This window comes from Rutilus rutilus, assembly GCF_951802725.1.
Source record: "Rutilus rutilus genome assembly, chromosome: 4".
NCBI lineage: Eukaryota > Metazoa > Chordata > Actinopteri > Cypriniformes > Leuciscidae > Rutilus > Rutilus rutilus.
In genome coordinates, this window is record NC_140212.1 from 31,317,044 (window position 1) to 31,332,875 (window position 15,832).

General features: G+C 41.1%; 1 protein-coding gene across 1 annotated transcript; it reads left to right on the forward strand.

The window, feature by feature from the left end:
• Positions 1–2,925: 2,925 nt before the first annotated feature.
• On the forward strand, positions 2,926–6,795 carry LOC311289726 (uncharacterized protein). The gene is made up of 5 exons (XM_084407961.1): positions 2,926–3,105; positions 4,322–4,444; positions 4,578–4,646; positions 5,497–5,593; positions 5,809–6,795. Exons 2-5 carry the CDS (start codon positions 4,436–4,438, stop codon positions 6,759–6,761), a joined length of 1,128 nt encoding a protein of 375 aa, XP_084264087.1. The 5' UTR covers positions 2,926–3,105; positions 4,322–4,435; the 3' UTR covers positions 6,762–6,795.
• Positions 6,796–15,832: the final 9,037 nt, after the last annotated feature.

Consider the following 15,832-nt stretch of genomic DNA (forward strand, 5'->3'; position numbering starts at 1 on the left):
TCTGCTGCCTTACATTTGAGTATTTGTCTGACTTGTGTAACTAGATTCACATAATCAGTTACAGTAGTATACTGCATCTTACAGACTAGACATAATTTCTTTTGAGGCTCAGTATTTCCTGTAATTTTTCCCAAAAAGCATTGTTTTATTGTTTGGGAATCAAAATATCCTGGATTCCATATCATTTTGATCAAAATGAATAAATAAATGCACTTTGTGTACAAATTTAGGAATCAATTTATTTTATTTTGAAAGTGTTTGTTTCTACCAGTAATCGTCCACTACAGCAAGGCCATTTTTCCATGATTACTCCATTAATATGCTTACACACATATTATCATGCGCACACACACATGCATACACACTCAAACGTTCTCTCTCTCTCTCTCTCTCACACACACACTCACACAAACAAACATACTTTCACACACAATGCTGAAAACAGAGAAAACGATTATACTTTAAAGATTTCTAATCCAACGTTAGTATTATAGCCTTCATCTTTCAGTTGAAATGGCTGATAGTTCAGAATTTACTGTTCAGTTCATTAAAATAAGCATGTCCCTCATTACCAGTACCAGGTACCATGGGAAGTTGCCACCCCTCATTCTGCTCTTGCCCCCCCTTTGCCACCCCAAATATAAAATCCTGGACACGCCCCTGTGTGTAAGTAACTTTAAAGTTTACTCTATTCTTCTCCCAGTTCACTTGCCACTTACTTTTATGTATGTCGGAAGAAGTGGATGAATTCACGTGTTGTAAATCCAACAGATCCGATTCTCTGAACTGCGTCTGCGGCACAAACTAAGATGGCGGCGCCCATCGCGAATACAGCTGAACTAACGCGATCGTTATAAAGGTGTTTAAACAACAAAACACTTCCACTTGCATATATTTGGCAACCGGAATATCAGATATGTCATGCCGTATCTAACAAATTTGTGAATATTTTGAATAAAAAAGGAAAAATGACATAAAAGCAGATCATCATTCATTCAGCTCTGTTGTAGCTGCGGTGTGTCACGTGACAAGCAATGACGCGTCACCATGGAAACCATAAAGCAACACATTCTAAATAACAGTCGCCTTGAAAAAGTCAGCCAGAATATTTTAAACTTAACGTTACATGTGAAAGGATTAACTAGTTAAAAACAGTTGTATAATTCTCGAACAGTGCACCGTTTAAGATCAGAAGATGGACAAAAGTAAATCTCGCTTGCTAAACCGACCGACATGCCTTGTTAAACCTCTGTGTGCTTCAGACGTCCCTACAAGAAACCCCGGCGAGAGCCTCAAGCTTCCTCCAATCTTCGGGGCTTCCAGAGGTGAGATTTGAAACCATCTCACAGTAAGCCTTTCCATTCCATTGCCAGTCGTCTAAACAACGGTAAAATTTGGTTGAAAAGTGAAAAGACGTCTTTTTCAGGCCTAATTTCAACCGATTATAATCAGCAATGACGCGTCACCATGGAAACCATAAAGCAACACATTCTAAATAACAGTCGCCTTGAAAAAGTCAGCCAGAATATTTTAAACTTAACGTTACATGTGAAAGGATTAACTAGTTAAAAACAGTTGTATAATTCTCGAACAGTGCACCGTTTAAGATCAGAAGATGGACAAAAGTAAATCTCGCTTGCTAAACCGACCGACATGCCTTGTTAAACCTCTGTGTGCTTCAGACGTCCCTACAAGAAACCCCGGCGAGAGCCTCAAGCTTCCTCCAATCTTCGGGGCTTCCAGTGACACAGATTTGAAACCATCTCACAGTAAGCCTTTCCATTCCATTGCCAGTCGTCTAAACAACGGTAAAATTTGGTTGAAAAGTGAAAAGACGTCTTTTTCAGGCCTAATTTCAACCGATTATAATCAGCAATGACGCGTCACCATGGAAACCATAAAGCAACACATTCTAAATAACAGTCGCCTTGAAAAAGTCAGCCAGAATATTTTAAACTTAACGTTACATGTGAAAGGATTAACTAGTTAAAAACAGTTGTATAATTCTCGAACAGTGCACCGTTTAAGATCAGAAGATGGACAAAAGTAAATCTCGCTTGCTAAACCGACCGACATGCCTTGTTAAACCTCTGTGTGCTTCAGACGTCCCTACAAGAAACCCCGGCGAGAGCCTCAAGCTTCCTCCAATCTTCGGGGCTTCCAGTGACACAGATTTGAAACCATCTCACAGTAAGCCTTTCCATTCCATTGCCAGTCGTCTAAACAACGGTAAAATTTGATTGAAAAGTGAAAAGACGTCTTTTTCAGGCCTAATTTCAACCGATTATAATCAGCAATGACGCGTCACCATGGAAACCATAAAGCAACACATTCTAAATAACAGTCGCCTTGAAAAAGTCAGCCAGAATATTTTAAACTTAACGTTACATGTGAAAGGATTAACTAGTTAAAAACAGTTGTATAATTCTCGAACAGTGCACCGTTTAAGATCAGAAGATGGACAAAAGTAAATCTCGCTTGCTAAACCGACCGACATGCCTTGTTAAACCTCTGTGTGCTTCAGACGTCCCTACAAGAAACCCCGGCGAGAGCCTCAAGCTTCCTCCAATCTTCGGGGCTTCCAGAGGTGAGATTTGAAACCATCTCACAGTAAGCCTTTCCATTCCATTGCCAGTCGTCTAAACAACGGTAAAATTTGGTTGAAAAGTGAAAAGACGTCTTTTTCAGGCCTAATTTCAACCGATTATAATCAGCAATGACGCGTCACCATGGAAACCATAAAGCAACACATTCTAAATAACAGTCGCCTTGAAAAAGTCAGCCAGAATATTTTAAACTTAACGTTACATGTGAAAGGATTAACTAGTTAAAAACAGTTGTATAATAGGCCATTATCACGCTGATACGTAGTACTTCCGCATTCGGTGGTCTTTGTGCACTGCCACTTCCGGTGAATCACTCATCACTCTGGCGAACCCACAATGGACGACCCTAAGTTTACGTATACTGCATCCCTGGTAAATTTACCCAAAATAACTTTTTCTGACGTACATCGACTAACTGAACAACACTCCATCACAGCCCGCTCCAAAGTGGACAAGGGATACAGTTTCTTTTTCGAGAACTTCATCTACGACTACGAAGGTGAGTGGCTACTAGCTAGCTAACATAACATTACATTAGCTAGGTAGGTTAGCTTATGCTAACGTCAGTTTGGCGTCAGCTCAGATGTTCGTATGGTTATAAGGTGTTTAACCTACGTTAAACCCAACTAAAGTAAGATTATTCACAGGCTGAGTCAATACTACGGAGTCCGGGAAGTCCCCGCTACAATTGAGAATCACTTTAGGAATGCAGACGCAGTTAAGACAATTTTATGTATTCCACTTAATACACAATAAAACAATATACAATAAGATTCGTTAACAACGTATACCTCCTGGAGTTCTTCTAAAATGAGGGCGAGCCACAAATCCGTGAGTACAGTTTACAAACCCGTGGGAACGGATTGCGAAAGCGTGGGCACGGTTTATGAATTTGTGGGTAACATACAGATTGCAAAAACTGAAGGCACGGTTTACAAAACCTGAGAGCGCGGATTATAAACTCGTGGGTTCGGTTTATTAATCCGTGGGCACGATTTGTTAAACCAAGGGAACAGTTTGATAATTCGTGAGTACGGTTTATAAACTGAGCGGACAGATTTTAAGACCGTCGCCACGGATTTTTTTTTCTCTGACAGGTGACTTCCCGGGCTCCGTACTATTCACCCATTTCATTTGTATTCTGATAGGAAGAACGTTATCCTCTATCTCTGTCAGTGTCAGCTAGCTAACATCAACATACGAGTGTCCCTTTTGCTACAAAGAACAATCCACAGTATATGCATTAATTATAGTTTTGTCTACCAGTGTCCAACATCATTGGCAGGGCGGTGGTTGTCAGGTCTAGGTGTTACAGGTCGATGAGGAAGCGAGAACAGCCCCATTATTTGAAGGTTTTTTTAGGAAGCTAAGGCATAATGGCAAGAAGTTTAACCCCTTACACTGTTACCTGTTTACATTAAGTCAGTCAACAGCCATGTGCAATAAATTGCTATACCTTTGTGACATACGTACGGTATGCAAAATATCAATATCATGATAATGTAACTTTGCATTTAAATTCTTTAATATCCTGTTTGTTGAATCCAACATGTTAATGGTGTAAGGGGTTAACTACTCTACTGCGGTTGCAGTTTTCCTAGGATTTTTGGTTAATTGAAATGCTCTTCCTTACATTTCTATATCATTTGCAGCAAGATTTTCATTTTAGTTTAACTTTATCAACTAAAATTATTAGTGTTGTGTCTTTAATGTAGATTGTTTTCCAAGCTGATGCAGCCGAACTTCAAGAAACCTCATGCAGCTGTACAGCAGGCAAGGTTCTGTGCAACCATCTAGTGGCCTTGTTGTTCCAGAGTGCCCATTACAGCATGTTGCAGGTAAGAGCTGTGGTCTGGGATGATGTTTACATGGGCAGGTTGATTGGAGTGACACTGGTTCTAGAGGTCTACCTTTGACTGTAAACAAGCACATCCTCAATCCCGGTTTGCTGTTCTATCTCTTGTTTTGCAGGTGAGAGCTGTACCACCACCTGTGGCCTGCACAGGCTCTCTGCAAACATGGCATCGACCAAGGACAAAGGTAAGATTGTAGCCGCGTGGAGCTGCACCGCATTGAATAGACTTCCAGTCTATTTTTCAGCCGTGGCGTGAGCTGCCCCGCGTGCCACCCAAGGGGCAACATTCTCATCTGAAATTTAACAAAAAGAGACTGGGTTGAGTTTTGTCATTTTTTATTTTAATACAACGAAGATGATCTATAATGTTGTTTACTGCAAAATCTGTTGTTTAGTACAAATGCACATATTGCCTGGACCATATTAAAATGTTTAATATTTTTATATTATATTTAAAACGAAAAGAGGCAGGTTTGTGTTTTATATTTAGTTTTTTTTATAAATAGGCAAACGTTATGTGCAGTGAATATAATCAACACGCGTTGCCTGAACCACATTTGTGTGGCTATAATGTTTAAGATTTCTTTAAATGAAAACGAAAAGAGTTAGTATGGTGTTTTATAACATATTTCGTTGCCTAAAATATACACAGAGATAACCGGAGTAGCAGAACGAGCTGAGTGACGCGCGCTGTGTCAGAAGGTGGGCGGGGTTAGGATTTCCCAAGATGGCGCCGCCCATACCCCCCATAAACGGCTTCAAAACCGTTCTTCAGAAAGTCTATGGGTGACGTCACAGACGCTTTGTCCATATTTTTTACAGTCTATGGTGCCACCCTTCGCTCCACGAGCAGTGTGTCCCAAACGTTACACCTGGGACACACTGTTCACGGAGCGAAGCGTGGTGCGCGTGGCAGCTCACGCCACGGCTGAAAAATAGACTGGAAGTCTATTCAGTGCGGTGCAGCGCGTGGGGCAAGATACTGTCAAGCAAGATACTATTACAATCATGGCTACTTGTTAATATCATTCCCAGGGGATCCATGCAGAGCCGGTTCAGGACTTGGTTGTTAGGAGACCAAAGCCATCCGCCAGGAGTGTATGCAAATCAACACTCTATCAAGCATACACAGGTAATGTTACTACTGTAACTAATATCATACTGTTGGCTGCCGTATAATACATAATTGTATCTTGCCACTTTTATACACATAGATTATGTAGCAAATATAACACTGCAGTGAGCAAATCTCCAGAAAGACTCTTGACATCAGAATTGAAAACCAAAACAAGCTGCAAGAGATGTGTGGATAATTTAACTCTTACTGTTTTTAATTTTATGTTTCAGGATCCCTCCCTGACCCGCAAGTCTTGTCTCTTGGGAAAGGACTGAAAAACCTCAGGCCGCAACCACTAATATCCTCAGTGCTGCATGGCTTGTCTCAACTCTCCATGGTCGACTCCAGGTTCGGACCTGTGCCGCGAGGTTCACCCCTGTCCTACCAGTGTCCTCCTGTGGTCAAACGCGGAAATTATGTCGAACACCCAGATGCACCAACATTCCCTAAACTGCCTTTAGAGGGGTCAACATTTCCCACTACTTTTCCAAACTTTGACCCAAACTCCCAACAGTTTCTCCATTTTGACATCTTAACTGTGACACACGAGATGGCAGCTGAGAGAGAGGAGCAGACACGTGAGCAGTCTGAGTGCCCATTATGGCAAGCTTTACGCAAGCCTAGAGTGACAGCTAGTAGGTTCTATGAGGTTAGCCATGTGAAAGGGCCATCTTCTGGCCAGACCCTGGCAGGGCGGATACTTAAGGGAGTAGGCCAAACTCCCGCCATGAAGAGGGGCCTTGAACGGGAGCCACAGGTGCTGGAACAATATTCAAAACATTTCAATGTAAATGTCTCACGCTGTGGATTTGTCATCCATCCTGATGCTCCTCACCTCGGGGCTAGCCCCGATGCAAGGGTATATGACCCTAGTGCTGTTCCCTGTTTTGGGCTTGCTGAAGTTAAATGCCCAGACATCTCTAGCATTTCTGAGGCAGGACATGTGAAAATGGTGAATGGTCAGGCAAAACTGAAGCAGAATCATAAATACCACTGGCAGGTTCAAGGTCAATTGGCAGTTACTGGATTGAGTTGGTGTGATTTTATAACAGACACTGAGGGAGACTTCACCGTTGAAAGAGTCTGGAGGGATGATGAAATGATAAAAGAGATGAAAAAGAAGGTGGACCTGTACTTCTTTGGTACGTATATGAATGTGTATCTTCAGCAGAAAGTGAAATGAACAATGAATAAAGGAACTGAATTGATTTTATTAATTCCCTTTTTCTGAGTACATTATTTACATTATTTTGAATACTTTCAGGACAGACTGACATTTAGAATTGATTATAGAGGAATGACTTCTCATTAAATTATATACATCTCATTAAATTGTATACATCTCATTAAATTGTATACATCATTCAATTATATACATCTCATTAAATTATATACATCTCATTAAATTGTATACATCATTCAATTATATACATCTCATTAAATTGTATACATCTCATTCAATTATATACATCTCATTCAATTATATACATCTCATTCAATTATATACAATGTTTTCAGTATACAGTTAAATGCATGTGATCGGGGGAAACACTATTCAACAGGGATGTAGCCTTTTAAATCAAGTGGTCCCTGGAAGTTGGTCATCACACAGCAGACGGTCCACAGCTGGTTGACTGTCCCAGACAAGGTTAGAGGAACAGTGTGTTGCCAGATGCGGTATTCCTTGACTCTGCGTATTGCTCTTTCCACGAGGATTCGAAGTCGGGCGATTGCTTGTGTTTTTAGAGCATCCTCTTTGGTGAACTGCGCTGTGGTTAGAGATGAAATAAGTTAATTTCTATTATTTCAGTGAGTGCCTCAGTCCTTTATAAACATTTGTCTGCACATCTTAATGATTATCATTTTGGTCACAGTTTTAATTTGAAATGTTCATTCCTTTCATGCCTACCTGTCATCTTGAAGGGTGGTATAATCAGCGTTGCCCCACGGTCAGCTAGCTGCTTCTCGATGGTGAAACCCTTGTCTGCCATGCAGCCATCTCCTGGCTCCAGTAAGTCGAGCAGTCCACTTCGTTCAGTCAGCTCTCGGTCAGAGATGGAGCCGGTGAAGAGACTTGACACAAAAGTCACAGCACCACATGGGGCAATCCCAATTAATCCCTTAAAGGTTGTCGTGTTTTTGTACGAAGAGAAAACCTCTGACTGGAGAGTGAGGGATGATGGATTCTGGCATCGCACCTCGGTGCAGTCGATGATTACCCGAACATCTGGACTGTACTGCACAAATTTGCTTGGCATGGTGTTCTTGACTTGCTGTTTACTCATCCAGATGGGAAGGGAGCCAAGGAGCAGGTAAAGGTAGTTGGCCCACGTTATAACAACACGTGAGACAGTGGACACACTGACCTGAAACATGTCAGCCAGCACCTTCTCTTGCAGGCCTGCAGCAACTCGACAGCAGAAAAGAAAAAACTCATCAACCAGTTGCAGTCTACGCGTTGGACTGGGAGAAAGCGGTTCAAATGTTTGTCCCTTTTTCTGAGCTTTCGACCAATAAACCACCATGGAGGCAGATGGTTGAATAGCCTCCCAGAAGTAACAAAAAACATCTCTTGAAGTGAATCTTGTGTAAAAAAGGATGTCCTTGTCTGAGACACAAAATCGGTGAAAAAGCACTTGACTCACTTTCAGCTGTGACAGCTCTGTTGTCAGCTCCTTGACTTCGTCTTCCAATTGCTGTATGCGTGCAGCAGCAGCATCCAGTGCACCTGTATGAGATGAGAGAAAAAAATAATTTATTAATTACAAAAATCAACACAAAAATAAACGTTAAAATACTCAACAAATGTTTACTTCATCCCAATTACAAGCAATATAAACTGCATATATGGTTAATATTTGAAGAGTTCAGATGCAAAAGCCTCTAAGTGCCATCTGAAATGTTCTTCTAGAATAATAATTTTTATGAAGCTCGTATATTTAAGTTCAGTAATTTTCACTTAAATGGCAATGAAAATGAATCGCCATTTAAGTGAAATAACTGAACTTAAATAAGCTTGATAAAAATTATCATTCTAGAAGAAAATTTCAGATGGCTCTTAGAGGCTTTTGCATCTGAACTCTTCATTTTCTCTTTACCTTTGTTAGATCACATTTAAGAATTACAACCCTGTGCGGGAACGGCAGGTGTATAAACACAAAACTCACTCTTGCACTCACACAAAATCTCTCTCAAACGTACGTACACACTCACGCGCACACACACACACACACTTGGATATGTGGTTTACAGGGACTTTCCATCGCCTCTTCCTCACATGGAAGGGACTGCTCCAGAGGAAGGGCTGGGCAAATGTCATGGCCTAAGCGAGTTAATGCTCTTTTATAAGCGGACTCCCTTCTTGGAGTCCCTTCTCCCCAGTTGTTCCACTGTAAACGGGAGGGCACAGACCCGATTTTCAGACGCTTGATGCGACCCCGGTTGGTAAAGTTAGCCATGTCAGCTAACGCTAGCCTGCTATCGTTAGTGTAGTAGTCTGATTCACTAAAGTGCCGGCTACAAACAAACGTGCTACCTTGTTTTATTTTAAAGTTTGGCCCTTCATCCCGACGAACCACTTTAATCCACTTCTTCCTTAGACTCAATTCAGTCGGGAATCCATGAAAACTTAAGTAGGGTTGGCGTTGTTTGTTTGATTTACAAAGTGGAACAGAGCAGTGACATCTAGCCTTCGTTTCAGCCATTGTTGAACTGCGCCGGAAGTGGATATGCACAGAGTTGACAAATCCCGCCCATGAAACCCGGAAGCGTGATAATCCCCTATTCTCGAACAGTGCACCGTTTAAGATCAGAAGATGGACAAAAGTAAATCTCGCTTGCTAAACCGACCGACATGCCTTGTTAAACCTCTGTGTGCTTCAGACGTCCCTACAAGAAACCCCGGCGAGAGCCTCAAGCTTCCTCCAATCTTCGGGGCTTCCAGTGACACAGATTTGAAACCATCTCACAGTAAGCCTTTCCATTCCATTGCCAGTCGTCTAAACAACGGTAAAATTTGATTGAAAAGTGAAAAGACGTCTTTTTCAGGCCTAATTTCAACCGATTATAATCAGCAATGACGCGTCACCATGGAAACCATAAAGCAACACATTCTAAATAACAGTCGCCTTGAAAAAGTCAGCCAGAATATTTTAAACTTAACGTTACATGTGAAAGGATTAACTAGTTAAAAACAGTTGTATAATTCTCGAACAGTGCACCGTTTAAGATCAGAAGATGGACAAAAGTAAATCTCGCTTGCTAAACCGACCGACATGCCTTGTTAAACCTCTGTGTGCTTCAGACGTCCCTACAAGAAACCCCGGCGAGAGCCTCAAGCTTCCTCCAATCTTCGGGGCTTCCAGAGGTGAGATTTGAAACCATCTCACAGTAAGCCTTTCCATTCCATTGCCAGTCGTCTAAACAACGGTAAAATTTGGTTGAAAAGTGAAAAGACGTCTTTTTCAGGCCTAATTTCAACCGATTATAATCAGCAATGACGCGTCACCATGGAAACCATAAAGCAACACATTCTAAATAACAGTCGCCTTGAAAAAGTCAGCCAGAATATTTTAAACTTAACGTTACATGTGAAAGGATTAACTAGTTAAAAACAGTTGTATAATTCTCGAACAGTGCACCGTTTAAGATCAGAAGATGGACAAAAGTAAATCTCGCTTGCTAAACCGACCGACATGCCTTGTTAAACCTCTGTGTGCTTCAGACGTCCCTACAAGAAACCCCGGCGAGAGCCTCAAGCTTCCTCCAATCTTCGGGGCTTCCAGTGACACAGATTTGAAACCATCTCACAGTAAGCCTTTCCATTCCATTGCCAGTCGTCTAAACAACGGTAAAATTTGGTTGAAAAGTGAAAAGACGTCTTTTTCAGGCCTAATTTCAACCGATTATAATCAGCAATGACGCGTCACCATGGAAACCATAAAGCAACACATTCTAAATAACAGTCGCCTTGAAAAAGTCAGCCAGAATATTTTAAACTTAACGTTACATGTGAAAGGATTAACTAGTTAAAAACAGTTGTATAATTCTCGAACAGTGCACCGTTTAAGATCAGAAGATGGACAAAAGTAAATCTCGCTTGCTAAACCGACCGACATGCCTTGTTAAACCTCTGTGTGCTTCAGACGTCCCTACAAGAAACCCCGGCGAGAGCCTCAAGCTTCCTCCAATCTTCGGGGCTTCCAGTGACACAGATTTGAAACCATCTCACAGTAAGCCTTTCCATTCCATTGCCAGTCGTCTAAACAACGGTAAAATTTGATTGAAAAGTGAAAAGACGTCTTTTTCAGGCCTAATTTCAACCGATTATAATCAGCAATGACGCGTCACCATGGAAACCATAAAGCAACACATTCTAAATAACAGTCGCCTTGAAAAAGTCAGCCAGAATATTTTAAACTTAACGTTACATGTGAAAGGATTAACTAGTTAAAAACAGTTGTATAATTCTCGAACAGTGCACCGTTTAAGATCAGAAGATGGACAAAAGTAAATCTCGCTTGCTAAACCGACCGACATGCCTTGTTAAACCTCTGTGTGCTTCAGACGTCCCTACAAGAAACCCCGGCGAGAGCCTCAAGCTTCCTCCAATCTTCGGGGCTTCCAGTGACACAGATTTGAAACCATCTCACAGTAAGCCTTTCCATTCCATTGCCAGTCGTCTAAACAACGGTAAAATTTGGTTGAAAAGTGAAAAGACGTCTTTTTCAGGCCTAATTTCAACCGATTATAATCAGCAATGACGCGTCACCATGGAAACCATAAAGCAACACATTCTAAATAACAGTCGCCTTGAAAAAGTCAGCCAGAATATTTTAAACTTAACGTTACATGTGAAAGGATTAACTAGTTAAAAACAGTTGTATAATTCTCGAACAGTGCACCGTTTAAGATCAGAAGATGGACAAAAGTAAATCTCGCTTGCTAAACCGACCGACATGCCTTGTTAAACCTCTGTGTGCTTCAGACGTCCCTACAAGAAACCCCGGCGAGAGCCTCAAGCTTCCTCCAATCTTCGGGGCTTCCAGTGACACAGATTTGAAACCATCTCACAGTAAGCCTTTCCATTCACTTGTGTGAAAAAAGAAGATTTTTTTTTGTGTTGTAAATGTACTTTATTCTGTGGCAATATTATCGTGTTCAATCAGCTTCGATACTTTGTTATGGATAATTAAGATGGACAGATGAATGTTCTTATGTGTCCAGCTGAGACAGAGATGGAAACACTGCAGAGACAGCTGCGTATAATGGACCAGGATCGGCAGGCCTACAGCGTCCAGTCGCAGGAAGAGATTCGCAAACAGCGGTCAGTGCCACAAAACACTTTCAGGAGTTTATTAAGTCTATTGGGTAGGGCTGGGTACCGAGTTCGATACTTTTTAGGTACCGACCGAATTGCCTCGATACTATCGAGTATCGAAAAATGACTTGTTTTTCGGTACCAGATTTCGATACCTAAGGGGTTAACTCGTCAACGTCAGTGCTCAAACAAATACATATGAAATGCACAACGACACGCCTAAAGTCGCTCACGCACATACACGCAAACTCTACACACACGAGACGCGCGGATCTCTCTGCGCACATACTCATATGAGACGCGCGCGCGCACACAAACTGTCCACGCACATTCTCATATGAGACGCGAGCACACACACACAAACTCGCGCACATACTCAATGAGACGCGAGCACACACACTCACAATACCCTAAAGATTTGTCATTAGAAGCCTATCTAATGTCGTCCTGCAATGTTGCACTCTTCAGATGTTGGTAGCCCGAAATGAATTTTACTAGCCCAAATAGAAAGGCAATTTTTAATGTAGAATATTGGTTAGGAGTCAAAACATGAATCAAAAACTTTTTCAACACACAGATATCAACAACTGGATATAAAATAATCAAATTAGAATCATCATTACAAATATGCATCTGGTACTAACTGAACTGAAGTGTGTGTGACCACCAGAACATGAATCAGTGTGTGTCTGTGGCTCAGCCCCCAATCAGGGTAACACTTTAGTTTAGGGTCTAATGCTCACTATTAGCTGGTTTAATTAACATGCAGACGGCAGGGCTTTATCATCACTGAGGTCCCGAATGTGAGGTAGGCTAGTCAAGGGGGTTCGGGGAGAATTTTGATGTCTCTGATCTACATGTGTGCATTTTAAGATGTTTTGAAGGCCAAAAAAAGGATAAGAAATAGCTTTAAAACCATGTCAGCGGGCAGTAGATTATGTGTCAACACCTGCTCTCTCCTCTTATCCATCACTCTCTCTTCTTCTCTCAGTCTCCTCATCTCGCCCTGTCTCTTCCCCTCCTAAAGCTGAACTTTGAAGGCTCCAAATTGTATTATATTAGTTCTCAACATGTACACATTCATTATCAATCTTGTGCCTAACATGATGAAAACGGCTTTGTTAATGTTTCTTGTCCCCTCACAATGACAGTAAACTAATTATTGTAACTTTCCATTGCCATTTCTAATTGGCCAGCAAGCCAGGAACGCGAGATTCGACCATTTTGATTGGCTAATAGGTTTGTCACTCAAATGTCAGAGGCGGGCGTTAAAACCTTAGCCTGAGGTTAGGTTATTGCGGGAGTTAAAACCTCAATATTGATGCGATAAAGGTTAATCGTGCAGCCCTAAGCCCCGGGACGTCGGGCGAGCGATTTTCCTTTGTACAGTACATGTATTGCATTGTGTCTTGTATGGAATGTGTGTGTTTGAGCATATTTTGTTTGTTGTGTGGTGTTTGTCCGCAGCCAGGAGATTTCTAGGCTGCGTGAGGAACATGAGGAGTTTCTTCGTGAGCTCGAGTGCCGATCACGTAGGAAGAACGACTGCCAGGACACTGAGAGAATCCAAGCTCTGCTAGAGCAAAGAAACACGGCGGAGGATCAGCTTGATAATATGAGACAGACCCAAACACAGATGGAACAGGAGGTGCATATGTGCCGAGTTATTAAACTTATTAAACACACACTGTTGGTGCTACAGATGTATGATTATTTGCATGCATTTTGTTTACAGATCATGAATATGGAGAACAAACTGGTGGAAGCGAGAACGTCTCAGGCCTGCCAGACTCAGAAGGCCACCGACACCCTGCAGAACAAACTGGACTGGGTAAACAGAGAATCAAACATTTCACAGCATGCAGTTTCACTGAACACACAACTGTGGGCACCAAACATTTGGCCATACAAAACGGTTCATTTGTTCCTTAGCCTCTTATGCTCCTGGACCATTTTTGGGGAAAGCCTCCCACTTCCACATCTTTTTTTCAAAATAGACAATTTTGGTGTCATTTTACAGGAAACCCTTTACAGTTTCATAAAACCGTGCTAAAAGTGATAAACATTGAAGTATATGTTGTCTGAGCTGTAATAACCCACCCAAAAAAGAGGCGCTTTTTGATTATTATTATTTTTTTTAATCTTAAATTCATTTTTGAAAGTGTATAACTCAGGCCCTGTGGGCTCTAGCAACATGCAGACAAGTATGGCTGTTTCCTCTAGATGCCAGCAAACACTGGAAAGTATTTTTTTTTTTCTCTATAATGAAAAAGATGTTCATATTAATCTGAAGGGAGGAATATTACCTTTTTTTTATGTCATTTCCACCTACCCAAATCTAAACTCTGCTCATACCCATATACAGTGGTACATATGCAATATTCCAGTGTCATTTTACAGAAAACCCTTTGAAATGATATAAAACACTGCTGAATGTGATCAATATTATAGTATATGTTGTCTGTGCTATAAAAAACAAAAATAGATTTATGATTTTGATCATTTTATTCTTTCAGATTCTTTCAAATTCCTTAGAATGAGAGCTTTCTTGTGATATATGACTTGACTGTTTTGTGAAATATATAAAAAATAAATATTTGTAGAAAGATTTCTTCGCAATCATAAAGCAGAATTTTTTGCCTGGGACCAATGCATATTTAAGCTAATATTGCATTTGATATGTATATAAACTAAAGTGATGGAACCTTTGTAAAGGTTAGATTCTAAGCTTTCAAATGATACCATGGATTGGGTGATACCTTATAGGGAAGCCTATAAAAAGACCGTACGAACATCATAACAAAGATTTTCTTAAGAACTGGTGTGAGTAGCTACGTTTATACGAAACCACATAATGCCTTAATAACAGGATCGATGACTCGATCGGACTGAAATATACAATAAATACTGTGTCTGAAAGGGAAAGCATCTGCAATGATGTCAGCCGCACGCGATAATTCTACGGTCATTTTTCACTGCGTGTCTTTAGTACATCCTGACAGTCGTTTTTTAACGCCAAAAGAGGGTTTGCGCTGGCGAAAGCTGTTAGTAAATCATGACCTTCTCCTTAAATGTTTTTGCTGTCCCTGCAGGGTATTATTCGGTGTAACAAACGGCTGACGAAGAACAGCCAGCTCAGAGAAGAGCTCAAGACACTTCACATGGAACGCACCCGATTCCAGAAGCTGCGTGGCAGACGGGAGAAGGTTGGTCATTCTGGGTGTTTAATGAGTGTGAGAGATGCAGTGATTGAACACAGGTCAAACAAGTGCTGTTGTCTTTCTTTCAGGTCTTGCAAGATGTCCGTAAGGAAATCGGTGAAGTTATGGACAATACAGCCACAGCTTTTGATGACAGGTACTTTGAGATTTTAAGTTTCTTCGCTTATATACAAAGTTCACAAAATCATGAAAAACTTCACAAAAAAAAAAAATCTGTTTTAGTTTTTTATTTACTAGTGCAAAATACCCGTGCAAAATCAGTTTTGTGTGTGTTTTTAGTAAGTGTTGGTTTGGTGTGTTTGAGTGCTCATTGTTACAATTGCACAGCAAAAGTTCAGTGACTTTTTTTATCTGTGCATGGCAGAAAGCACATACTGATACTGACGTAATGACACGCATAATAAGAGTTATTATTTTGTATGGTTTTACACATCGCTTCGCCCTCAGTACGTGTTTTGGACATTTGTAGCCGGTTCTATTTATATATGTGTGTATTTCAGAGAGGAGGCACAGACCGAAGTTGCCATGATGAAGAAGGATTTTGCGGAGTACTCAGCTGAGAAGGAGGAGCTGAAGAGAGCTATCTCTCATAACCACAAACTCAACAAGTTTATGACCACCAAGAACAAGGCGAGAACCGCCATGGTTGATGGACAGGAAAAGAGACACAGACGAGGTCAGAGAGCAATATTTGTAACCAAGAATTGTTGTTGG